The 24,200-nt window shown below is 46.8% G+C and overlaps 1 protein-coding gene across 1 annotated transcript; it reads right to left on the bottom strand.

Moving 5' to 3' along the window:
* Nucleotides 1-475: 475 nt before the first annotated feature.
* Nucleotides 476-24,196, bottom strand: Tubgcp2 (tubulin gamma complex component 2). Its single transcript, XM_090345568.1, has 18 exons — nucleotides 23,985-24,196; nucleotides 21,396-21,553; nucleotides 19,998-20,126; nucleotides 18,249-18,428; nucleotides 16,262-16,421; nucleotides 13,546-13,753; nucleotides 13,095-13,294; nucleotides 12,469-12,658; nucleotides 10,024-10,169; nucleotides 9,322-9,502; nucleotides 9,039-9,219; nucleotides 7,275-7,447; nucleotides 7,018-7,146; nucleotides 6,420-6,540; nucleotides 5,672-5,815; nucleotides 3,545-3,652; nucleotides 2,320-2,483; nucleotides 476-1,681 (listed from the first exon to the last, which is right to left on the bottom strand). Exons 2-18 carry the CDS (start codon nucleotides 21,543-21,545, stop codon nucleotides 1,537-1,539), a joined length of 2,709 nt encoding a protein of 902 aa, XP_090201694.1. The 5' UTR covers nucleotides 21,546-21,553; nucleotides 23,985-24,196; the 3' UTR covers nucleotides 476-1,536.
* Nucleotides 24,197-24,200: the final 4 nt, after the last annotated feature.

The following is a 24,200-nucleotide window of genomic DNA, read 5'->3' as shown; positions in this document are numbered from 1 at the left end:
CCAGGAGGGCTCTGCTCTGCCCCTCTGCTAGGCACTGTGGCTAAGCTGCCCACCCTGCCTCTCATCTATGGCTTCCTCCTTGTGGGCCTTCCCTACTGCTGAATCCCTTTAGAATAAGGCTGAAAATGAGAATATGAAATTCAGCCAGAGGAGGCAGCTCAGCCAGGTGAGCAACTAGAACAGGGTATCCTGGTGGGCTAGTGTCACACCAGCCTAGCAGAAGATTGGGGGATACTTGATGGACACAGGGAATCAAGGGAGATGGACTCTGCTGAGACAGGAGCCAAGACTCCCAGAAAGTCTATCCTGGAGAATGGAGCAACTCTGCTCCAGGTGCCTCCCGAGCAAAGCGTAATCCTGCCCCCTGGTGTCTGAAGAAGACATAGCAGCAAGGACTTCCATGAGTCCCGTCCTAGGCCCCAGACCACATCTCATCCCCACACTATGGCATCAGCCTCTTGTCATTATCTTGCTCTCTTGCTCAAATCTATGGTTTTATTTTGACTTTATTTGAAGTCAAGAGCAAATTACACACATAAAAGGTGGACTTAAAAAAAAAAAAAGGAACAGGTACGTTTGAGGAACCTTCATCTGGTGTAGAAACTAGAAACTTTTTTTTTTTTGTGGATCATGGGGCTTGAACTGGGCCTGGGTGCTGTCCCTGAGCTCTTCAGCTCAAGGTTACCGCCCTAACCTTGAGCCAAGCTCCATTTCCCATTTTTCTAGAGGTTAATTGGAGATAAGAGTCTCAGGTCCTTTTGTGCCCTGGCTGGCTTTGAACCTTGATCCTCACATCTCAGCCTTCTGAGTAGCTAGGATTACAGGTGTGAGCCACCTCGCCTCGCTGGTCTAGAAACTTTTTTTTTTTTTGCCAGTCCTGGGCTTGAGCTCAGGGCCTGAGCACTGTCCTTGAACTTTCTCAAGGCTAGAGCTCTACCACTTGAGTCTCAGCAACACTTCTGGCTTTTTTCTATGTATGTGGTACCAAGGAATCGAACCCGGGTCTTCATGCATGCTAGGCAAAGCACTTTAACCACTAGGCCAAACTCCCGGCCCCTGGTCTAGAAACTTTTAAACAAAACTCAACACCTTGAGGTCGAGGGTTTGGCCTAGTGGTAGAGTGCTTGCCTGGCATGCACAAAGACCTGGGTTTGATTCCTTGGTACCACATACATAAAAAAAAAAAAAAAAGCCAGAAGTAGTGCTGTGGCTCATATGATAGAGTTCTAGTCTTGAGAAAGCCCAAGGACAGTGCTCAGGCCCTGAGTTCAGTTCTCAGGAGTGGGGAAAAAAATATAATAATAATTAAAAAAAAAAAAAAAAAAAACCTCAACACCTTGAGAAAATAAATACACTGAGCCAAGATGGTGACTCAAGCCATATTAAGCAGTAATAACATGTAACACCTGTATTCCAGGAATGTTTGACTTAAAAATTCTAACATCATCTGCACCACGGCATTAGCTGGACCCAAATACTCCCTCCGCGTGGCTGTTGAGCAGGACAGCAGGTGGGGAATAGGGGGTAGGAAGAGGGTTACTGAGCAGTGACAGCTACTCTGGGTGCTGGTGCGGAGGGTCCTCGCAGGATGGGCACCTGGGGGGTGGCCTTCTGGCTCCTCTCAACAGACAGGCGCTCCAGGCGCCCTAGACGTTCCGCATAGAAGTCGTTGAAGTCCAACCTGTAGGTTTGGAAAAGGAGAGCTGAGGAGCTCCTGGAGGAGCAAGGCACAGCCCAGGCAGAAGAGATGTACAGGGGACCATCTGCCAGGGGTGGCCAGGCAGCAGTCCTAGGTCTCCCCAACAGAGGAGGATCAAGGGCAGAGATGACTCATGGCTCCTTCCACTTTCCGCCCATCTCAGCTCAGGTGGCCCCTGCTCCACACAATATGAAGATGACGACTTGAAAACCAATAGAATTTAAAAGCATGAACAGAATTGTCTCCAGAATTGTCTCTCTGTATTAGCACAGCTGCCAATACACATGTAGACCTTTCTCCCAGGATTCCTATCCCCAATACTGCCTGACAAGGGAGGACCTACGGGTACCCTAGGTTTTCTGGTGGATGGCAGAGACACCAAGTGATCCCAAGATACAAACATATCCTTTGCCCAGGGCAGTGTGGGCAGCATTCCTTCCTAGGAGAAGTTGGGTCCCCTTCCCTCCTCCCAACCCAACAATGAGCAACTACTGCTCTGCCCAGACACCCTCAGCTCCTCTTCCTTCCTCTATGCACCCAGCTGACCATTGGACTGCAGAGAATGAGGGTCAGAGTGAAAGAGACAAGCCTAGACCTTGCAGGTGGAGGGCAGCTCTCACCTGGAGATGACGCTGGCCATGCCATGCTCCCAGTCACTGGTGCTGTAGACACTCAGGCGGGCCAGAAGGTCAAGGAGGTGAGTGGAAAAATTCTTGTCAAAGTTGTTGATGGTGGCTTCAAAGCCTGAAGCCAGCTGAGCAGCGTCCACATGCTCAGCCAGGTGCTATAAAGAAAGCCCAGCCAGGTGAGCAGGTGAGCCAGGAAGGCAGGTGCTTCGGCGTCCATTGAGCCCACCAGTATGTGTAATTTTTTCCTTCCCTTGTTTTTGAATCAGAGATAGGAGTTCCAGGACATTTTTATGTGATAAAAGATGGGAATTCTGGGGCGGGAGTATGACCAGTGGTGGAGTGCTTGCCTAGCATGCATGAAGACCAGGTTCGATTAATTGGTACCACATACACAGAAAAAGCCAGAAGTGGTGCTGGGGCTCAAGTGGTAGAGCTCTAGCCTTGAGAAAGCCAAGGACAGTGCTCAGGCCCTGAGTCCAAGCCCAGGACTGAAGGAAAAAAAAAAAAAAAGATTGGAATTCAGGTGTCATTAAAAATTCCTAAGATTTCAGCACATGCAAAAGTGCTTCAGGTAACTATCACCCATCATATGTGAAGTTTCTCCAGGCTCAGGACTGTGGGTTCTCTCTTTATACAGATCACTTTGCTAATGCTATCATCAGGCCATTACTCAGCAAGAGGGATGAGCCATGTCTCCTACTCTCCCTGGCTTCAGGCTCCAACACACTCCCATTCTGTCTCCATTCTGTTCCTCAGATATATAACCAAAGCTTCACTTTCAGCTTTTTTCTTTTCTTTTGTGATTAACTGGAGTTACAAGTTTCACAAACGTCCCTTCTTGGACTGGCTTTGAACTCTGATCCTGAGTATCTAGGGTTACAAAAATGATCCACCAGCACCCAGCTTGAACCCTGTTTTTAATCAGTGTCTGTGCCTGTGATCAGCCATGCCAACTTCAGAAGTGCCCAGGCTTATCCCCTACAATACTTGTTTTATGGTTACACACCCAGTGGGCTGGGTGGGATCTGGCCATATAGAAGAGAGAAAACTCCCGTGGCTGGTCTGGAAGTAAATTCAAGAGTCTGCTTCCCATCAAAGAGGGGGCTACAGGACAAGGGTAGAGGTGGTTTGTTCTCTTAAGTGGGGCTAATGCTGAAGCTGTGTCACAAGTGACTAGAGGAAAGAGCCTTAATGAAGAAACCCTGGGGCCACACACCTTCCGAATGGGCTCCTTCTGGGGACGTTCCTCTGCCCGCTCAGCCTCCACTGGTGGCCCCAGTATGGTCCCCAGCTCGCTGTCCAATTTCATGCTCTGTGTAAATTTCTGGCAGTGAGGTCATGAGGAAAGGTTTCTGTTAGTTACAACCACAGCTCTCTGCAGAAACACCATGTGCTTGCAGATGCACCTGACTGACACAGGGGCAGGAAAGCATCTCTGGGAGACTTCAGGCAAGAGGACCTTAACTATGCTCAAGAAAACCCTGGGTCTACTTTTCAGTGTTTTCACTGACGACTTCCTTAAGTTTTCCCATGGTGTTTCCCTATTTGGAAACTCAACTTGGCTTCTATGCACCTGAGGGATGGAGTCCAGAATGGGCTCAGCATGGCTTCTGGGAATCTGAGGGGTGGAGTCTAAAATGCCTGCCCTTCCCTCCATAACCAGCTCCTATGAACGTACATCCTGACACCTCCCCAAGTGCTACCTGCGGAGTGCCCTACTCCACCCCTAGCACCTGACTGCCCATGGGCCCCAGCTGCTTCTTTACCAGCCAACACTTATTTTCTGCACAATGTTTTAAGGTAATTAATTGTAACACATGCCCAAGAGATACTTAACTGAAATGGATATTAAAATTTTGAAAAAAGAATGTAAAAGTTGCATGAAGCCCTAGGTTTAATTCCATAGTCCTACCTAAACAAAACAAGTCAGAAGTAGTGCTTTGGCTCAAGTGGTAGAGTGCTAGCCTTGAACAAAAAGAAGCTCAGAGACTGAGTTCAAGCCCCAGGACTGGGGGAAAAATGCAAAAGCTTAAAAGATGTTCAGGATAGAGACCAGAACTAGGGAGAAGTGGGGAAGAATGAGACAGTTCCTGCCCACACACCCAGTGAAGGGCCTCAAGAAATCTCCTCCTGGGTTGGGAATGTGGCTTAGTCATAGAGTGCTTACCTAGCATGCATGAAGCCCTGGGTTCAATTCCTTAGTACCACATTTTTTTAAAAAAGCCAGAAGTGGTACTGTGGCTCAAGTGTTAGAGAGCTAGCCTTGATCAAAAGAATCTCAGGGACAGTGCCTAGGCCAAGTTCAAGCCTCAAGACTGGGGGCATTAAAAAAAAAAAGTGTGCCAGGAGTTTAGCCTAGTGATAGAGTGCTTGCCTAGCATGCATGAAGACCCAGGTTCCATTCATTGGTACATATATATAGAAAAAGCTGAAAGTGATACTGTGGCTCAAGTGATAGAACTCTAGCCTTGAGAAAGGCCCAGGACAGTGTTCAGGCCCTGAGTTCAAGCCCCAAGACTGGCCAAAAATAAAAAGTAAAGAAAGAAAGAAAAAATGCAAGCCAGGAATTGTGGCTCACGCACGTAATCCTAGTTACTCAGGAGGCTGAGATCTGAGGACTGAGGTTCAAAGCCAGCCCAGGCACAAAAGTCCACGAAACCCTTATCTCCAATTAACTACCAGAGAACCAGAAGTGGCATTGTGGTTCAAGTGGTAGAGTTGTAGCCTTGAGGTGAAGAGCTCAGGGACAGCGCCCAGGCCCAGAGTTCAAGCCCTATAACCAACTAAAAAAAAAAATCCAGGGCTGGGAGTTTGGCCTAATGGTAGAGTGCTTGCCTAGCATGCACAAAGACCCAGGTTTAATTCCTCAGTACCACATACATAGAAAAAAGCCAGAAATGGTGTTGAGGCTCAAGTGGTAGAGCTCTAGCCTTGAGAAAGCCCAAGGGCAGTGCTCAGGCCCTGAGCTCAAGCCCAGGACTGGCAAAAAAAAAAAAAAAATCCAAAAGCTTAAAAGATGTTCAGGACAGAGACTAGTACTGGAGAGGACGTGGGAGGAATGAGGAAGCGCCTGCCCCACATACCCAGTGAAGGGCCTCAAGAAATCCCCTCTATTAGGAATATTCTGGCTAGGAAGAGCAGAAGGGAGGTAGACAAGAGCTGTATGTGATGGCCTGGATGTCTATACCTGTCTGTACTGCTTCACCTGCCCACACAGCCTTTTTCCTCTGCACTGCCCCACCTGCTGGCACTGCCCCTTACCTACACTGGCCTGCATCCTTCCCACACTGCCTCACCTAGCCCCAGCTGGCCTACATCTGCCCACACTTGTGCCCCATCTTACCTGCATGCAGTTGGTGAACATAACACACACAGACATGAGCTTGGAGAAGACCTTCAGCAGCTCAGGGTTGGTTAGCATACAGTCCTTCAAGCAATTGTCCAGAAAGCTCGTGTGGTGGCCAAGGACATCATCGATGTTGGAGGCCTGTGAAGAAAGGGCTAAAACTCAGGGCTGTAAGAGTCACCCGAGACTCTTCTTTCAGAAGAATTCACTGACGACACTGGTGCACATGGCTTTCTCGTCTACCCTGGTGAGTGTCCACTTGCACACCAATTCACAGTTCAAATGGACCTACTATCTCTTTTTCTTTGTTTGCCAGCTCTGGGGCTTGAACTCAAGGCCTGAGCACTGTCCTTGGGCTTTCTCAAGCTAGCACTCTACAGATTTTTCTATGTATGTGGTACCAAGGAATTGAACCTGGATCTTCTTGCATGCTGAGCAAGCATTCTACCCCTAGGCTAAACTCCCAGCCTGGACCTACTACCTCTTGGGGGTTACTAATTTGTTTCTCTCAACAACTCTCACATCCATCACAATGAAAAGAAGCAGCTGTTTGTACTGGCTCTCCAAGTGAGCTCAAGGCTGTGTGCCTTCTTAATGGGTTCCTTCCCCTGGTCTCCTTGGCTGGACTATGGACACGCTCCGGCAGCCTCTGACCCCTGGACGCACATGGCTCTGAGAACTGTGAAGCACACCCTGCCTGGGAAAGAGCCTTTCAAATATTACCCTCCATGGAGCACAAACTCACGGATTTCAGGTTTTTCTCAAGGATGTGCCAGGTTGGTTCCATCACTTCAAACATCATGTAGTACTGAATATTCTGAACAAAGTTGAGCATGCGCTGCCGCAGAGTGAAAGCACTGGCGAACCTGGGTACACAGGGAGGTCCAGGGAGGTGATATGGAATTGGGAACCCTATGGGGATCAGCACATTCTGACAGGTTCTGCACCAGCACAACACCTCTGGTATGCAGGCAGCAGCATGGATGCAAGTGTGAACTGGAGCCTGGAGATAGTCTCCCTGTGGCCGTGTCAGGACATCAGGTAAGCATCTTGGCCAGTACAACTCTCATACTTCCTGCGAGGACAGTGCCTTGTGGAAGCACAGATAGGCTCTGCAGTTACCTAGGCTGTCCTGGAGGCAGGCAGCCAACACCAAGAACCACAATCACAGCAGCCTCCATATTTTGTGCTTTACTAGGGAAACATCTCAACCAATTTTCCATCAACCTCTTTCTTCAAATCCCAGCTAATGCCAAGGCCAGTGTACAAAAGACCTCTCAAACCTTGGAAGGGGCTTTGTCCTACAGACAGACCCCAGGCAGCTGGCGTCATATTACACATACCACTTTGCCGAGTGCAGTGTGTGTTGCTTGGCGGTCTTATTGCTGATCCAGACACTGCAAAGCTGCCTCTCCACATGTTTACAGTAGAACATGTGACGGAAGAGCATCTGATAGCGAGTGAGTGCCTTTCTGCAGGGGAGGGTGGGTCAGACACCAAAGGAAGGTGGTCAATGCCCCTGACAAGACCACCTCCACCCGTGATCCAGAGTGCAACTAGGCCCTGGACCGGAACACAAGCCCAGGAGTAGGCTGCTCACCTATTGATGATCAGTGACAGGGGCCACTTAACCACATAGTCGAAGGAGAAGGCCTCCAGGCCACTCAGCGTCAGCTCAGCAGGGTCAGCATGGGTCATTGCCTTCTCCTGCTTGGTCTCGATGGCCAGAACCCGCAAGAGCTGAGTGATGAGGTCGTGAGGCATCAGGTCAATCTTGTGAGAAAAGACAATAAGCGTCCAAATTTTATAGGAAAAGGCCAAACGGACTTGTACTTACTACTGCATCATGGGTTAGAAAAGGGAGTTTCCTAAATACTGAGACCATATGAATTTAGGGGTCTGGAAATGCAATACTCAGCAAGTACCCTACCAGTAAGCTACATCCTTAGCTAAATACTGACCCTAAGTATTAAAGCCAGCTTAAAAATTCAAGTCAGAGGGCTGGGAGTTTAGCCTAATGGTAGTGTGAATGCCTAGCATGCACAAAGACCTGGGTTTGATTCCTTGTTACCACATATACATAGAAAAAAGCCAGAAATGGTGCTGCGGCTCAAGTAGTAGAGCCCTAGCCTTAAGAAAGCCCAAGGCAGTGCTCAGGCCCTGAGTTCAAGGCCCAGGATTGGCCAAAAAAAAAAAAATTCAAGTCAGAATTCAAAAGTTAGTTAGGCTGGGAATGTGGTGGCTCAGTAACAAGAGCATCTGCATAGCATGTTTAAAACCAGTGTTCAATTCCTGGCACCCATGGAGGGGAGGGAGTAATGACTCAGCCTCACATTAAAGTGGAAGAGAAAAACACAGTTGCCTATAAATGACATAATGAGAAGCCTCAGGGAGAGTCAGATAAACTGAGCCTATTAGGATTGAAAACATTTTTCCAGAGTAAATACTGCACACAGGCAGCCAAGATAGATTAGAAGCTGTAGTTCTGATTAGAGGTCAGGGATTAGGCTAACAAGGAGAATGAACCAGAGTTGAAAGAAATGGTTTGCAAGTATGAAGTCAGAGCCATGAAAACCATTGAAATTATTTTAGGAAAGGAAAGGGGAGGAGGAGACATGATGGACTGGGAGACTGGAATAGGTTGTAAACATGGTAGAAACTTAACAGGGAAATCCCCTGTTAAGTCCATTAAACAGAAAAAGAAAAGGCAAAAGGACAAAGAAGTCAAGAGTTCTCAATGACATCAACTAGCAGCAGACAGATCCATGATTAATCTTCAATAAAGAGAGTCTAATGTCCCATCAAACATCAAGGAACTCACACCATTCCCCAAACCCTCTCAAGGATAAAGGAAGGAAACAGACCCATGACCAGTCTCCAATAAAGACAGCCCAAAATCCACCTGACTACTCCTCAAGCATGGAGAGAAGGAACATGTCCACATATATTTTGTTGTTATTGTTTTGGTGGTCCTGGGGCTTGAACTCAAGGCCTGGGAACTGTCCTTGGGCTTTCTCAAGGCTAGCACTCTACCATTCGATCTACAGCATCACTTCTAGCTTCTTCTGTGTATGTGGTACCAAGGAATTAAACCTAGGTCTTCATGCGTGCTAGGCAAGCATGCTCCTGGCCCTGTCCACACATAGTTTGCAAGGCCACCCTAACCTGACATGGATTCAGCCAAGACACTGCTGAAATACAGACCATTCACGTTCATAAGACCTGATGAAAATCCCTCAAAAGATGCTTCAAACCAATAGGTTCTGGAATGAGGAAGAACACACAGCACAACCCCTTGGCTCCTATTGTGTGCCCAGTTCCAGTGTCTCAGAAGTGGGGTGCTGTGCTTGGAAACAACACTCACTTTGAGGTCATCCTTGAAGGGGTCAGTGTTGGCGGTGCTCATGCGCAAGGCTAACTCCAGCAGAGCCTCCAGGCGTGTGGGCGCGATGTCCTCCACTGGCTTCCTGAGTTCCTCCTCGGTGAGGTCCATGAAGTGCACAAAGAAGTCCCCCTGGTCCATCAGGAAGTAGCGCTTGATAGATCTGCACAGGGAGGAGGAGCGGAGCACAACACACAGGGAGGAGGAGCTGAGCACACCACACAGGGAGGGGGCACTGGACACACCACACAGGGAGGAGAACTACCTCAAGTGTGCCACCAGCTCCTTCTCCTCCATCAGGAAGTCCAACAAAACTTTGCTGGCATAGTTGAACGCCTTCTCGATCTGCTCGACATACACTCGCTCTTGGAGGGTATAGATGATCTCTTTGGCTACTGGGCAGGTAACATCACGGCCACACTCTCTGACCACATTTAGGTATTTTCCTGAGAGGAATGGCAGATACCAAGCATCACTTTGAATCTCAGGCTGAAGTCTCCCAATCCCTCTCAAACACTGGGTGGTAAGCCAGCCATGACATAGCCCTCTGTACTTGCTTGGTCTCAGGCAAAGGCCCACTGCCCCAAAAGACTGAGCAGTAATTGGGGGCCTGCAGGGGCTCTTTATTTCCCAATCCAGTTTGCAGGAATAATTTCAAAGAGGTCTTGTAAGAACTAGGTTGCTAAACCATCTTTTCTCCTGCTCTTTCTACTCTAGCTCAGCTCTCACAATTAATACAGCAAGGGCCTGAGGGACTTACTCAACATCTAAATCAAATCCTAACCTGTGTAATGTGACTAAAACTGCAGTTGCCCCAGCAGGTCTGGGTTCCTGGTAGTTTTTCCTGCACTGGACAGAGTAAGATCAGGTACCAGTGAGCATAGGAACTACAAATGGTGAGTACCCTGGTTAAGTCACCCATAGCCAGAGGGGCTGGAAGGATACGAGCTCTCCAAGCTGCAATCACCTGTGCTGAGGATCTTGCCTGCCACCTTCTGCAGGAAGGAGGGGATCTGCTGAGGCACCACAGTGTACCGCTGGTCCCAGTACTTGTCATTGTAGTCCTCCTGGATCTTCTCCTTCCGCAGCTCATGCTCCTCTACCATGAACTCGCTGGAAGTCACGGAGAGCATCTCAGGCCACCAGGGTACCAGCACAGCTGTCAGCATGGTGGCTGGCTGACTGGCTGGCTGCACGCTTACAGCAGCGCCTCACTAAGGCAGGCATGACTCACTATTGTTAGTTCTCCACTGTGAATTAAGATAAATCTAACTTCACTTTGGAGGGAGTACCTCATGTATCCTCACAACTAGACAGCACAGCCCTTGCCACATAAGCTGTCACCAACAGGACCTGGGGGTCCAAGTTGGTCAGGTGCAGTGGCTCCTGCCTGCAATCTTCTCTACTTAAAAGGCAACCAGAACGAGCAACATACTCTACAGACATAATATTTTATTACATAGATTAATATGTATCTATGACATACAAACCCTCAGCTTAATTTTAATTATGTTCTAAAACCAAAGTGCCAGTGATTATAGAGATTCCCTTCTTGAATACTTGTTTGTTAAACGTGACATTTGAAACATGATGTAAAAATCAATGTTAATAAATTCTTTAATAAAAAAAAAAGGCAATCAGAGCTGGGTATCAACAGCTTATATGTGTAATCCTGGCTACACAGCAGGCTGGGATCTGAGGCTCATGGTACAAAGCCAAGCAAGATCTCCAATAAACCACCAACAAAGCCAAATGGATCTGTAGCTCAAGCAGAAGAGCACTAGCCTTGAACAAAAAAGCTCAGGGACAATACCCAAGCAATGACTTGAAGCCCCAGGACTATCATCAAACAGAAAAAAAATGGCGGGGGGGGGGGGGCAATCAATAGGATCACAGTTTTGAAGCTAGCCAGGACAAAATAAAAATTAAGACTTTTTTTTTTCCCAGTCCTGGGCCTGAACTCAGGGCCTGAGCACTGTCCTTGGGCTTTCTCAAGGCTAGGGCTCTACCACTTGAGCCACAGCACCACTTCTGGGTTTTTTTCTATGTATATGGTACTGAGGAATTGAAGCCCCATCTTCATGCACACTAGGCAAGCACTCTACCACTAGGCCAAACTCCTGGCCAAAAGACTATCTTTAAAATAAAAAAAAAAAAAAGCTAAGCATGGTGGCACATACGTTAAAGCAAATTGGGAACAAACCTGTTAATCTTGCCAGGCATAGCTATAAAAGGATTATGGCCTCAAGACAAAATCCATGGGCCCCTACCTAAAAAAGGCAAAAAGGGTATGGGCTCAAGTGCAGAGCACTGTCTAACAGGCACAAGGCCCCAAAGTCAAGCCCCACTACTGCCAAAGAAAAAAGAACTGTGAGCCAGGTATGGTGCTTCAGGCCTATAATCCTAGCTACTCAGAAAGCTGAGAACCGAGGATACCGGTTCAAAGCCAGCCTGGGCACTAAAATGTCCATGAGACTATTATCTCCAATTAATCACCAGAAAACAGGAAGTAGTGCTGTGGTTCAAGGGGTAGGGTGGTAGCCTTGAGCTGAAGAGCTCAGGGACAACACGCAGGCCCAGAGTTCAAGTCCCACCACTGACCAAAAAAGAAAGAAAGAAAGAGAGAGAGAGAGAGAGAGAGAGAGAGAGAGAGAGAGAGAGAGAAAGAGAGAGAGAAAGAGAGAAGGAAGGAAGGAAAGAAGGAAGGAAGGAAGGAAGGAAGGAAGGAAGGAAGGAAGGAAGGAAAGAAAGAAAGAAAGAAAGAAAGAAAGAAAGAAAGAAAGAAAGAAAGAAAAGAAAGAAAAGAAAGAAAAATTAAAAAGACAGGGTGGGGGGAGGGAAATGGGGACCAAGACATGAGAAAGGGTATTAATGTTTGTGAAGTAATGCACCTTCTATCTGGTAACTATAATGTAACCCTTCTATTAATTACAATAAAAAATATATGAAAAAAAAAGAAAAAGAAAAAAGAACGAATTGTGTCTGTGAAACAAGTTAGCAAATTCTATCATTCCTAAGGAGCCACAGGTATACCCTATAGCAGAACATGTGAGGCAGTGGGCTCTAACCCAGCACCACAGAGAGATTGCATATTGTACTTCCAAAGTAATTTAAACAGGCATATCTCAATAGACTCATGTTTGTGAGCTAGTCATTTAGTTTTATGTCCCAGTGGTGCCCACAGAGCCAGCACATCTCACAGGGTGGCCAAGGATATCACCTCTAGCAAGTCCTTATGGCCTTCACCAAAAATACAAAGCCTCTGAAAGGCAGCCAAGCAACTGATTCTCCCTTCCCTGGCTCACAGCTGACTGGTATATGAGACATGTGCTTGATGTATTCCATGTCAGAGGCCAGAATCCTCCAGAAAGAACAGGTGGCAAGCCTGTTCTGGTAGCCCTCAGAAGCCTACCTGTATGGGTCATGGATGATACCCCTGTATATCCACTTCTCCAGGACCTCAAAGTAGGGTATGCTGGCTGCCTTGGTCAGGTACAAGCAGAGCTCCTGTGCCTGGCTGTCCCCCGTATAGTTGAAGCTCCTGTCATGAAGAAGGCTCAGCGTTGACCCGCCCACACACTCACCTTTATCCACGGAGGTGGCTGCAGGGAGAAAGGGAGGCTTACTGTCAGGATATCCACATGCTCTTCCAGTAGGCAGCCTTTTGGCGCACCTGACCTCCTTACTAGACAGGAATTTCTTCTGTGACATGTTCAGTTATACAACTGCAGCTGGTAATTAAGCTAACCAAGAAAAGCTTCCAGGTTGGCTCGGTGTCCACGCCTGTACTCCTAGCACCCAGGAATCTGAGACCAGAGGACTCTGAGTTTGAGGTTATATATATATCAAGATCTTGCCTCTCAAAAAACAATAAACAGAAAAGGATTCCTCTGCATAGCACTAAAAAAAAGTAACTTTTGTCTTATGATTCTGCTATATCAGAGTTAAGATATGGGTGTCCAGCTCAGTCTGGGTGGCCCCTGTGCACTTTGGCCGGGAGCTTGACCAACTATGCCCGCCTACCAGGTAGGTGCATACCCAGAGAGGCCAGGATGTCCACAGTACGCATGGCTGGCTGAATGTAGAACCAGAGCTTCTGCAGTGACAGGAGGCCCTGCCTGTGCAGCTGCTCCAGCTGTGTGACCAGGATCAGGTACTCCTTCACAAGGGTTCTCATGGCAGCTGCTAGAGCATGGTTCACCTGCCCATACTCAAAGGAAGACTTCTCCTCAATGAACCTACAAAAAAAGACATATTGGACACACTAGAAACAGCCAGAGTTCCACACGCAGAAGCTCCATATTCCAAATCCCATTCTCACCCAAGGGGAACTTGGGAAGCTAAAAGAGCTCAAGACATGGCTGGTGACTTACAGGCTCTTCAATGTGTTAGGAGTAAGACTGAGTCACAAGGTAGGGATGTAGTCTGACCCCCAACCTACGGTACAAATTGGAGCTGGACACATAAGGTAGGTTGAGCTGAGGCCCACCTGGTCACAGTCGAGTAGCTGGCAGCCACAGGAAGGATTCTGTTCACCAGCTCCCGGATGGACAGGTCTAGGTTGGGGTCCACAAGGAAGGTGCGGCTCTGCCTCCCAGCCAGGGGCTGAGCAGTGATGTACCTGCCGTCCACACCCATAAGCACATACAGCAGGTCCTCCACCACCGCTGACTCCTGGGAGGCCAAGGGCAGTGCACCTGTAGGGCACAGGTACCACTGGACTTGCAGGCTCCTCACACTTTTGATCACCCTGGTTTGACCCACTGACCCGTCACCCCTTGCACATATAAAAGAAGCTGAATATCCTTGTATGGTTTAAAAATGTTGAATGTTTGCAAACTAGTGATGGCACTATTTTGGAAGATTCTGGAAACTTTAGGAAGATTATACCTCGTCCCAGACCCTTCTCTGCTCTCTGCTTCCTGTCTGCTAGGAGCTGAGCAGCCTCACACCATGTGACTCCCATGGTGGTGTCCCCACCATGAGAAGCCAAGGACTGTGGTCCGAGGTCCCTCAAAGTAAATCCTTCTTCCTTTAAGGTGTCTTCTCAAGTATTTTGGTTACAGCTATCCACAAGTAACTAAAACAGAAAACTGGTACTGAGAAGCAGGTGGGTCACTGCTAAGACCAAACCCAACCATGTGCTTAAAATCTTAAACTTTTGTAGTCAGATTTCAGAAATGTTTGAGATGATTGCTAGATAAGCCCAAAAATGACACAGGCAGAGCTTGATGGCTAATTCTGGCTGGAGGACAAAAATGATACAAGCAGAGAATAACGGCTCATTCTGGTAGTTCATAAGGCAGGGAATGCAGACAGTGAAGGCCAGGCTACAGGTTTTCAGATGGGAACAAGAGCTCTGTCAGGAACCAGCTTGGAAGGCCCTTATGTTATACACTAGCAAAGAACCTGTCATCCCCCAAGACTTTATGTTGGTCTCAGTTTAATAATAAGCTCCAGGCGCGGTAGCTCGGGCCTATCATCCTCGCTACTCAGGAGGCTAAGATCTGAGGATCAAGGTTCAAAGCTAGCCCAGGCACAAAAGGACCTGAGACTCTTATCTCCAATTAACCTCTAGAAAACGGGAAGTGGGGCTTGGCTCAAGGGCAGTGAGGTAACATCCAGGCTGAGTTCAATCCCCATGCCCCCCCCCCATAAAAAAAGGTAATAAACTAGTTAATCTGGCTGAGGGAATTTTAAGGCAGTTGGACAATTTGGACTGTGGCATTTGATATTGCTAGCTAGTTTCAGTCAGGTTTATAGTGAGAATTGGGAGAAAAAGGGAAAGTAAAAAGACTTGAAAAACATGCACTTTGGTCAGAAAAAACCCACATTAAAAAAAAAAAAAGTTGGGACTAAAGAAGAAATGGCCAGGCATGGAGGCTCACGCCTATAATCCTACCTATTCAGGAGGATGAGATCTGAGGATCAAGGTTCAAAGCCAGCCCAGGCACTAAAGTCCAAGATTCTAATCTCTAAGTAACCATTAGAAAACTGGAAGTGGCACTGTGGCTCAAAGGGTAGGGTGGTAGCCTTGAGCTGAAGAGCTCAGGAACAGTGCCCAGGTTCAGGGGCAAGGCAGTAGTCTTGAGCTGAAGAGCTCAGGTTAGGTGGTAGCCTTGAGCTGAAGAGCTCAGGAAGAGTGCCCAGACCCCAGAAGAAAACGTTTCTGAAAGGATGAGCAACATTAAAAAGAAGTCAAGGGGCTGGGAGTTTGGCCTAGTGGTAGAGTGCTTGCCTCACATGCATAAAGACCCGGGTTCGATTCCTCAGTACCACATACATAGAAAAAAAAAAGCCAGAAGTGGTGCTGAGGCTCAAGTGGTAGAGCTCTAGCCTTGAGAAAGTCCATGGACAGTACTCAGGCCCTGAGCTCAAGCCCAAAAGTGGCAAAAAAAAAAAATAGTAGTCAACTACTTTTTTTTTGGGGGGGTGGGGAATGTGGGAAGAAACATTGTGGCAATAGGAAAGATGTTTTAAAGACATCTCAGGAATTGGTCAGATCCTATTCATCATATTTGAGCACATAAAAGAGTAAATTCACTTTGCTTGTGTGCATGCAGAGCTGTATCAGGAGGCCATGTGGCTTCACATGGGAAGACTACAGGGACAGGGCTCCATGAGCCCCTAGGGGCCACATCATATCTAGCAAAGCCTTGGATGCTATCATATTTAATATTTGCTCTGTTGAGATTTGTCCTTGCTTTGGTCTGATCTTCCCAAGATATTCCTGTTCCTCCCTTTTGGAATGGGAACATTTACTGTGTATTAGTCTATCTTGAAAGTATGTAACTTCCTTTATAGTGTTCTAGGAGTTCACAGACTAGACATGTTTCAATAGTCTCTAGACTTGAGACTTCTCAACCGTGGTGGAACAGTCAATACTTTGTGGATTCTTGAAGTAAACACATTTTCACTGTTGGGGGCCAAGAACAGAATGTAATGACTCAAATATAATTGTCTCCCATAGGATATGTGTTGAATGTTTTGTCCCCAGCTGGTGGCGCTCTTCTGAGAGGCTCTGGAAACTTCCAGAGGTAGGAATGGAACACGGAGGAAACAGGCCACTGAGGTACTCCTGAGCGGCTGGTGACACTTGCTGCTTTGCCCCAGGGCTTCAATGTGCTATCCACAGGCGTCCTCACGGTCATTGTGTCATCACATAAGCAAATGTGACATGTGCTAGATATAAATGCATCACATACCTATAGGCAAAGCCATGTCTGAGCCTAAACTTGAGCCAATCAGGAAATCTCCGACCAGTGTAGGTCTCTCGTACACCCACACTGGGAAGACAGGGAGGTGCTGGCCTGAGTTCTTTTTGTTCTGTTTGTCCCGAAGTATCTTTCTTGTAAGTTCCAGAGACTAGTGAATATATTAAAAATATAGATATATATTTTAGTGCAAATAAAACAAATATGAATGTTAGTGCATCTTTAGCATAAAGTATCAATATATTGTTGGCACATAAAAAGTCAATCATTTGCTGGGTGCTTGCAATTACCCTACTCAGGATGCTGAGATCTGAGGATCATAATTCAAAGCAAACAAAGGAAGAAAAGTCCATGAGACTATTTCCAATTACCCAGCAAAATACTAGAAGTAGGGGTATGGCTCAAGTGGTAGAAATGTCAGCACGAGGCCCCAGTACTAGTGTACCTGGGCGGGCACACGCTCACGCACACTCACCCACCAATCATGTAACATATCTGAGTTTTATCATGTTCAAAAGTGAGATGTATTTTTGCATGCCTACAAACACCACCAAGGGCTGAAGAACAAAAGATCTGGGAACAGCCTGTCTTTCTTGGGGTGTTGCTCTGGCAAGGGTCTACAGGCAAATCAGAAGCAGTGGGAGAGGCTGCACTTCACCACAGAGCTTGGGTTTCAGATCACAATACCATATAGAAAGAACCTAAACTGTACTTTCGGGCAGTGACTGAGTCTTATACCCTTGGCTGGATGAAGACAAGCCTTGGCAACTGCATGTTTACCCTGGAGGAGAGGGTCCTGCACCACCAGGACCTGTTCTGGCACATGGGAACACTGACCTTCCCAGGGACTGGCTGCGGAGGGCTCCTCATGTCAGGCTGGGTAAAACAACTTTTAAATGCACTGATTTGGGTGGTTGGTTAGAGGAGCAGGTGCAGGCTGACTGCATCAAGCAGGGAACTGTGTCCTCATACGCTACAGGGAGCATAATGTAAGGGCCACAAGAGACTTGGGCAGAGATTGAGTACATGACTGGCACACAGGACATGCCCTACAACCTCAGCAGTGTCCTGCTACACTGGCTAAGCTAGAACATGGCAGAGGGGCAGGGCCCTGAAGTATCTGAGGATTACTAAGGTGGGCAACAACAGCTATGCAAAGATGCTTGAGACTCATCAAAGACCAGGATAGGATACAAGAAAGCCAATAAAAACAGGAAGAACAGGGCCCGGGAGTTTGGCCTAGCGGTTAAAGTGCTTGCCTAGCATGCACAAAGACCCGGGTTCGATTCCTCGGTATCCCACATACACAACCAAGCCGGAAGTGGCAGAGACGAGACTGCAACAAGCGACAGAGAGCGAAAGCAAGCAAGCGGAGCCCAACCGAGTGGTGGCCGGAGCGAGCGGGGCCGGAGCGAGCCGAGCCAGAGCCAGCAAGGCCAGAGCGAGAAGGGGACGGAGCGAGCGGGGCCAGAAAGAGAAGGGGGCCAAAAAAAAAAAAAAAAAAAAAAACAGGAAGAACAGTAGGAGAAAATAATCTAGAGAAACTGCAGCAACAATCTAGAAAGTATTAATGTCAAACACTGTCACCAATTCCAGGAAAGAGTCATGATTTATGCTGACTCAGATTCACATTATTTGTAAGTATACCTCATCAGATCCTCACTGAATTATTTATTTTTCTGGTTCAGATTTTCTGACTGAAAGGCATGATCTGGGTGTCCCAGCCTTTCTAAAGTCAGATTCTTTGCTTTTTTCATGTCAGTGTTGGCACTTAAACTCAAGGCCTCCAGCTCCAGCTCAGTGTTTTGCTTATGGCTGGCTCTCTACCACTTGAATCACAGCTCCACTTGCAGTGATTTGGTGGTTAACTACAGATAAGAGTCTCAGGGGGCTGGGAGTTTGGCCTAGTGGTAGAGTGCTTGCCTGGTTTGATTCCTGGGTACCACATACACAGAAAAATCCAGAAGTGGTGCTGTACCTGCTGCAGTGAAGAACCAGTAGTTACACTGCCAAGCTGCTTCCTCAGCTCCTCTAGCTCCTGTGTGGATATCTTAGAAACTGAGGCAGGGACACTGAAGCTGCTGGTGGCACTGCTGACCACAGCAGAGGCTGCAATCTCAGCTCTTTCTTTTGCATTTTGTTGCAAATACTGCAGTGTCTGAAAATATGAAAACTCAGGCATCACAACTAGGTCAGTGTGGACATACTGGCTTAGCAAAGCAAACCCTCTTCCTTCCTTAACTTACACACTCGGTTGTGGAGGCAGAAGCCTCCCCATTGGTCTTCAGCTGCAGTCCAGTCCCCAAGAGCTCATTATGTAAAGGACCACCCACCATGTCTCCAAAGCACCCAGGAAAGGAAACTTTATATCTTTGAGAGTCAGTCCTACCTTCACCCGCAATGGACCAATCATCTTTTACTACACCTTGATTCCTAGCTGAAAGAGTTCCTTCACCTGTCCTAGCATTGTTGGCCCACCATGCCCCAGGCATATCTCTCTACCCACGATAGGTGACCCAACATGTTACACTTGCTGGCTCAATCTCAACAAGTTACCAATACATCAGGGTCGGGGGATGGGGATGGAGGGGAAACTAAGGAAATCAGATAAAAAGCAAAAGCATCCCTCCCCAGGTACTAGTCAAATTTTTTGTTTCTTCTGGTTATACCCAATCTGAACTGCTGTCACTACTCATTCTGATGAACTGTCATGGTTTTGATATAAAGTGTTCCCTAAAATAGTTCAGGTAGGGGCTGGGAGTTTGGCCTAGTGGTGGAGTGCTTGCCTAGCATACACGAAGACCGAAGACCCAGATTCGATTCCTTAGTACCACATACATAGAAAAAGCCGGGGGGGGGGAGGAGGGGAGGGAGAAAAAGCTGGAAGTGGAAGTGGTGCTGTGGCTCTAGCCTTGAGAAAGCTCAGTGCTCAGGCCCTGTGTTCAAGCCCCAGGACTGGCAAAAAAAATTAAAAAAAAAAAACCAGTTTATATGGCCAAGTGCAACGGCATTCACCTGTATTATCAGCTACTTTGGAGTTGGAGATCAAGAGGATTACAGTTCAAAGTCAGCCTGGACAAGCCGGATGTGGTGGCTCATACCTGTAATCCTAGCTACTCTGGAGGCTGATATCTGAGGATCGTGGTTCAAAGCCAGCAAAAAGTCTGTAAAACCCTTATCTGCAATTAAGCACCAGAAAACCGGAGGTGGCGATATGGCTCAAGGGGTAGGGAAGTTGCCTTGAGCGGATGAGCTCAAGAGTTCAAGTGCCAAAACTGACAAAAAAAAAAAAAAGTTAGGAAGACTCCATCTCAACCAATAAAGCTATATATGGCAGTACGTGCCTCTTATCAAACTATGACAGCATAAAAGACAAGCCTGGACAAAATACAAGACCATAAAATGAACTATACAGCTTGTGGGTGGGGATATGAAGGAAAAACTGGACGACAGAGTCCAAAAAGAAATGTACTCTTTACCTGACTGTGTAATTGTAACCCCTCTGTACATCGCTGTATACCACCTTGATAATAAAAATTTAAAAAGAAAAAGGAAAAAAATATATAAACATCTATGGATGGGATAGGAGCCCTGAGGGGCATGCAGGCAGTGAGTGTTTGCAGTCTGAGGTGCCCCGTAGCTCAGCATGGACTCCATGCTAAGCACACTGAGGGACAACTCTGAGACTCCAGAGAACGTAGTGCCAAGCCTGGTGCAGGATGCTTACCTCCTTGTCTTCCGTGAGCTTTGACAAGAGGTACACAAGTGGGTCAAGGTTCCTTGTATTCTTAGACTTCAGCTCGTCATATTTCTTGAGGAAGTCCTCAGGAGTTCGAGAAAACTCTGCAATTTTAACCTCAAAAGGACAAACATAAATGACTTAATGACATTATCAAGTACTTAGGAAATTAAACAAAGACCCCAAATACACTTATGTGAGCTAAATCTCTGAAATAAAATCCAAATTCACCCTATTTCTTCTATAATTTCTTTCATTTTTACCTATTTATTTTTTATTTATTATTTATTTTTATTTTGCCAGTCCTGGCTTGAATTCAGGGCCTGAGCATTGTCCTTGGGCTTTCTCAAGGCTAGATCTCTACCACTTGAACCACAGCACCACTTCTGTTTTTTTTACATATGTGGTACCGAGAAATCGAACCCAGGTCTTTGTGCATGCTAGGCAAGCACTCTACCACTAGGCCAAACTCCTGGCCTCCTAGTTTCTCTCATTTTATGCTTTGTAGGCCCAGAAGCAGATACTACCAGTTACAATTCTAGTAGTTTTCATATTCATTTCACACCCTGAATCCTATTCCTTCTGGTATTTACTGTATATTCCAATCCAGGTAATGTTTCACTCAGGGACTTATAAAGACCCTGATGATAAACTAAATGAGAGGGTGTTCTGAACTTCACTCTGCTCAGCTATCTTGTCTAATTCTCTTGAAGACATCATCTCGCTGTTTAAATAGCTTTACAATGTATGTTTTCAGCCAACATGGTGGCTCATGCCTGTAATCCTAGCTACTCAGGAGGCTGAGATCTGAGGATCAACATCCAAAGCCAGCCAGGGCACAAAAGGACCTGAGACTCTTATCTCCAATTGACCCCTAGAAAAGGGAAGTGGGGCTTGGCAAGGGTAGGGTGGTAGCCTTGAGCTGAAGAGCTTAGGGACAGCGCCTAGGCAGAGTTCAAGCCCTATGACCCACACACATAAAAAAAAAAAAAAAAAAAAGAGTAAGTTTTCAGAATAGATTTCAAATTCAAAGCCATCTTCTTCTGAAGATCTAAAAATTTGGGGTTTTTTTGTTTAAATACAAAGAAGTCATAAATTCTAATGTAGTTAATATATGTAGCTTATCCCAAAAGATGTCTGCATATCAAATGACAGAGGGAAAGTGTAAAGTCAAGGTTTCCAGACAGACTTTCCTGGGCCTCCTGTGACACCTGTACAAAGTACTGAGTGGCCAGAGCTGCCTCTATAAGCCAGGAGAATCAGCACACATCATGTACTAGGTCCATGAGAAGCCATGGATCAGTGCTATTGGCTTTCATTACTAGCTCAGTGATGATGCAAGACGTGGGCCTACCCTCAGTCCCTGTACCAAGGACGGGTACCCACCTTGGCACTGTGAGCAGAAACAGTGGTTGTGACATACGGGGTCCGGTTCTTCTGCAGTAGGTCAATGTAGACCTCAGCCCCATCTCCTCCATGGATGCGCAGCAAGCTGAGCAGCTCATTGACATCATGGTGGATCCGAAATTCACTCATGGCTTAAACTACAAGACATCAACATAACATCATTTCCTTAGCTCCTAAAGAAAGCCTGCTCTTAGCGAGGTGTGGTGGCTCACATCTGTAATCCTAGCTACTCAGGAGGCTGAGATCTGACGATCAAGTTCAAAGCCAGCCAGCCAGCCCAGGCATTAATCCATAAGACTGTTACTTCCAATTAATCATCAGAAAACAGGAAGGGGCACTGTGGCTCAAGGGGTAGGGAAGTATCCTTGAGCTGAAGAGCTCAGGGACAGTGAAGAGGCTCTGAGTTCAAGCCCCATGACTGACAAAAAAACAAAAATAAAAACCTGTTCTTAATTAAAATCCTACAAAATTTGTTTTTGTTGCTGGAGTTCATTTTTGTTGTTTTGTGCCAGCACCAGGGTCTGAACTCAGGACATCAAGTTTTTGTTCAGTTTTCTTGCACACAGTTGGGGCTCTATCATTTGAGCTACACTGCCAGTTGTTGTTGTTTTGTTTTTTTTTGCCAGTCCTGTGCTTGAGCTCAGAGCCTAAGCACTGTCCTTGGACTTTCTCAAGGCTAGAGCTCTACCACTTGAGCCTCAGCCCCACTTCTGGCTTTTTTCTATATGTGGTACCAAGGAATCGAACCTGGGTCTTCATGCATGCTAGGCAAGCACTTTAACCACTAGGCCAAACTCCAGGCCCTCTTTTCTTTTTTTTGTGTATGGAGGTCCTGGGACTTGAACTCTGGGCCTCCACACCATCCTGAACTTCTATTTGTACTCTACAACTTGAGTTATAGCACCACTTTCAGCTTTTTTGGGAGGTAGTTTATTGGAGCTCATAGTCTTATGGTATTTCCTGCCTGGACTGGCTTCAAACCACTATCCTCAGATCTCAGCCTCCTGAGTAGCTAGGATTTACAGGCATGAGCCACCAAAAAAGTTCTTTAAATAAATAAATATGACCCATCTCAGGCTTGTCAAAACAAATTCAGCCAGCCCAGCCTAGTCTTGCCTCTTTTCCACCCTCATGTACCCATCTGCTCTGCTTACCGTGTCTCCCTTGGGACCCCCCCAGTGTTCACAAGTCATGCCCCTATGGCTCCTGCCAATTGCCAGCTCCAGGTTGTCACAGGAGCCCATAAGCCCAGCTTCCTTTCCTGAGTAATTCCATTCCCAAATGGCCCTAGGCCAGCAAAGCTAGATAGCTCTGTGGTTCCTCTGGGCTGATTGGTAGACAAAATAACCCTGCCTTTTTTTTTTTTGCCAGTCTTGGGCTTGAGCTCAGGGCCTGAGCTCTGTCCTTGGACTTTCTCAAGGCCAGAGCTCTACCACCTGAGCCTCAGCACCACTTCCAGCTTTTTATCTATGTATGTGGTACCGAGGAATCGAACCCAGGTCTTCATGCACACTAGGCAAGCACTCTACCACTAAGCCAAACTCCCAGCTCAACCCTACTTTTTGAGTGTCCAAGACCTATACAAGGTGTGCACAGGCTTAGGTGACTGCCCTCTAGAGATATTAAAGCCCCATTCCCACTTGTGAGAGAACATCTAATTCTTAAATGCTCAGCTGCTCAGGGGCAACTCCATTCACACCTCCAACGGTTTGCTTTCTGCATTCAAGAACCTGGAATGTTGTCTTATATGGTCTAAGCTTGGCTATGTACAAAGCACTTTAAGATTTCGTAGCTTCATTATAGCTTAGACTGCTCTGAACTAGCTGCATGCAGATCTCATTGGATCAAAATTGTATCTGAACCAACGTTCCAGAAGACAGGATTTAGCCTGGGGTCTTGTATGCCACCCTCCTAGTGGAGAGCCCCTGCTGACCACATGGAGACCTCTATACTATTGCCTTGATGGGCAACATCTGGCTGCACAGAGACTCTCACTAGTAGCTGAGCAGTTAGTTAGCCATTAGTATCAGGAATGCTGATAAAGGGCACTGAAACAAACATACTGGAGCATTAGCTTTAGATTTAAAAATGAACCTAAAGAAGCTTTATGGGCTTCACATAAAGACCTTGGTGTTTTCGTTTTGTTGGTCATAGCACTTTGACTCTGGGCCCTGTCCTTGAGCTCTTCAGATCAAGGCTAGTGCTCTACCACTTTGAGCCACGGTGACACTTCAACACTTCTGGATTCTGGTGGTTAATTGGAGATATGAGTCTTACAGAATTTTGTGCCCAGGGCTGGCTTTGAACCGTGATCTTCAGATCTCAGCCTCCTGAGTAACTGGAATTACAGGTATGAGCCACCAGGGCCTGGCTTACAAAGGTTCTTAATTTGGGATCTACAATTAGGAAAGTCCCCAGAGATCAGGCGTAATCATTTATGTCTGTTAATTTTCTGAGTTTTTGGTCTTATGACAGAAGAGGTTAAAAACCCATATACTAAAACCAAAAGGGTCAGTGTCGCTATGGAAAGCCCAGTTGTGAAGAAGTCAGATCAATATAACAGCTTACTTAACCCTTCCGGTGCTTCTATCTCCATCAGCCACACGACTGGGATTGAGGAGCCATCACCTGGTGTTTCTGTTACTTCCAGTCGTGGACCAGCTAGAGGCACATTCCCAGTCAACAGTACTTAAGTCACAGAGGGACGTTAAAAGGGACCTTTGGGGGCTTCCTAGCTAACCGGCCTGAGTATTCTAAAACTCGTAAAACTCCTGCCACGTCCAA

Source organism: Megascapheus bottae, chromosome 15, assembly GCF_031878675.1.
Source record: "Megascapheus bottae isolate mThoBot1 chromosome 15, mThoBot2.hap1, whole genome shotgun sequence".
NCBI lineage: Eukaryota > Metazoa > Chordata > Mammalia > Rodentia > Geomyidae > Megascapheus > Megascapheus bottae.
Note: the sequence above shows the minus strand (reverse complement) of the source record. Positions and strands in the feature narration are given on the sequence as shown.

Excerpts from the sequence above, each read along its gene's own strand:
- Tubgcp2 (XM_090345568.1), bottom strand. The coding sequence starts at position 21,545 with ATGAGTGAATTTCGGATCCACCATGATGTCAATGAGCTGCTCAGCTTG. Across the intron at positions 13,295-13,545 it reads AGCTACTCGACTGTGACCAG|GTTCATTGAGGAGAAGTCTT; the intron begins GTGGGCCTCAGC and ends CTTTTTTTGTAG. Across the intron at positions 9,503-10,023 it reads AGGCAAGATCCTCAGCACAG|GAAAATACCTAAATGTGGTC; the intron begins GTGATTGCAGCT and ends CATTCCTCTCAG.